At 75.0% G+C, this 1461-nt stretch overlaps 1 protein-coding gene across 1 annotated transcript; it reads left to right on the plus strand.

Annotated features, from left to right (window-relative positions):
- Positions 1–332: 332 nt before the first annotated feature.
- On the plus strand, positions 333–1461 carry POU4F3 (POU class 4 homeobox 3). The gene is made up of 2 exons (XM_039701613.1): positions 333–452; positions 724–1461. Exons 1-2 carry the CDS (start codon positions 333–335, stop codon positions 1459–1461), a joined length of 858 nt encoding a protein of 285 aa, XP_039557547.1.

Below are 1461 nucleotides of genomic sequence, written 5' to 3' on the forward strand. Positions count from 1 at the left end.
CGGGGTGGGTGTGCGGGGTTTGCCCGCGGGGAAACGCCCGCTCCTCCCTGTTCCCCCGGGACCTGCCGGCCGAGGAAGAGCGGGGTTCGAGCGGGGGCTGCGCGCCGCTCCCGGCGCCGCGCGGTGCCGGACCCCGAGCGGGGCTGGGGCGGCGGGCCCGGGGGCACCGTGCGCGCCCCGGGCGGGCGGGCGGGAGGGCGGCTGTAAGATGAGCGAGGGGGCGCGGGGGGGGCGGGAGCTCTGCCACCCAACCCCGCCGGCTCGGGCAGTGCCGAGGGCAGACGCAGCCCCGCGCCCATGCCCGGGGCCCGCCGCCCGCGGGCCGCGCCGAGATGATGGCCATGGACGCCAAGCAGCCCTTCGCCGTGCCCGCCGCCCTCCAGGAGCCCAAGTTCCCCGGCCTGCACGCCGGCAGCGAGGCGATGCGCAGAGTTTGCCTCCCGGCCCCGCAGGTACGTGGATGCAGCGCAATTGCCGCTCCGAGCCACATTTTCTGACAGGCACCGGGGTAATGTTTTTTTCATGTCGGCAGCACCATCGCGCGTCGCGGCCCCGCGCCCCCCCGTGCCCGCCCCGATCCGCGCCGTGCGGAGCGGGGCCGCTGTCTTCCTATTAATTTTTATGACCTGAGCTCCGGGGAGGACCCGCGGTGCCGGGGCCGGTTTTTCAGGCGGAGATGACAGAATTCCCCACTGACCTCGCCATGCGTGCTCTTGCTCGCAGCTGCAGGGCAATATATTTGGGAGCTTCGATGAGAGCCTGCTGGCCCGCGCCGAGGCGCTGGCGGCCGCGGACATCGCCCCCCACGCCAAGGGCCACCACCTGCACCCTCACTTCAAGCCCGACGCCGCCTTCCACGCCATGAGCGGCGTCCCCTGCGCCGCCGCCGCCCTCCCGCACCCCGCCGCCCTCGCCGCGCACCCGCACCCGCTCCCGCACCCGGCGCTGGACGGCGCCGACCTGCTGGAGCACCTGTCGCCGTCGGAGCGCAAGCGCCGGCGGACCTCGATCGCCGCGCCCGAGCGGCGCTCGCTGGAGGCGTACTTCGCGCTGCAGCCGCGGCCCTCGGCAGAGAAGATCGCGGCCATCGCCGAGAAGCTGGACCTCAAGAAGAACGTGGTGCGCGTCTGGGGGGCTCCGGCGCCCGCCGCGGACCCGCGGGAGCTGGAGGCGTTCGCCGAGCGCTTCAAGCAGCGGCGGGTGCGGCTGGGGGTGACCCAGGCCGACGTGGGGGCGGCGCTGGCGGCGCTGAAGCTGCCGGGCGTGGGCTCGCTCAGCCAGAGCACGATCTGCCGCTTCGAGTCGCTGACGCTGTCGCACAACAACATGACGGCGCTGCGGCCGGTGCTGCAGGCCTGGCTGGAGGGCGCCGAGGCCGCCCGGCGCGCCCGCCCCGGTGCACTGACCGCCCGGCCCCGACACCCGGGACGGGACGGGGAGGGACGGGACGGACCGCCCTGA

This window comes from Passer montanus, unplaced genomic scaffold (genome assembly GCF_014805655.1).
Source record: "Passer montanus isolate IOZ18808 unplaced genomic scaffold, ASM1480565v1 scaffold15, whole genome shotgun sequence".
Lineage (NCBI taxonomy): Eukaryota > Metazoa > Chordata > Aves > Passeriformes > Passeridae > Passer > Passer montanus.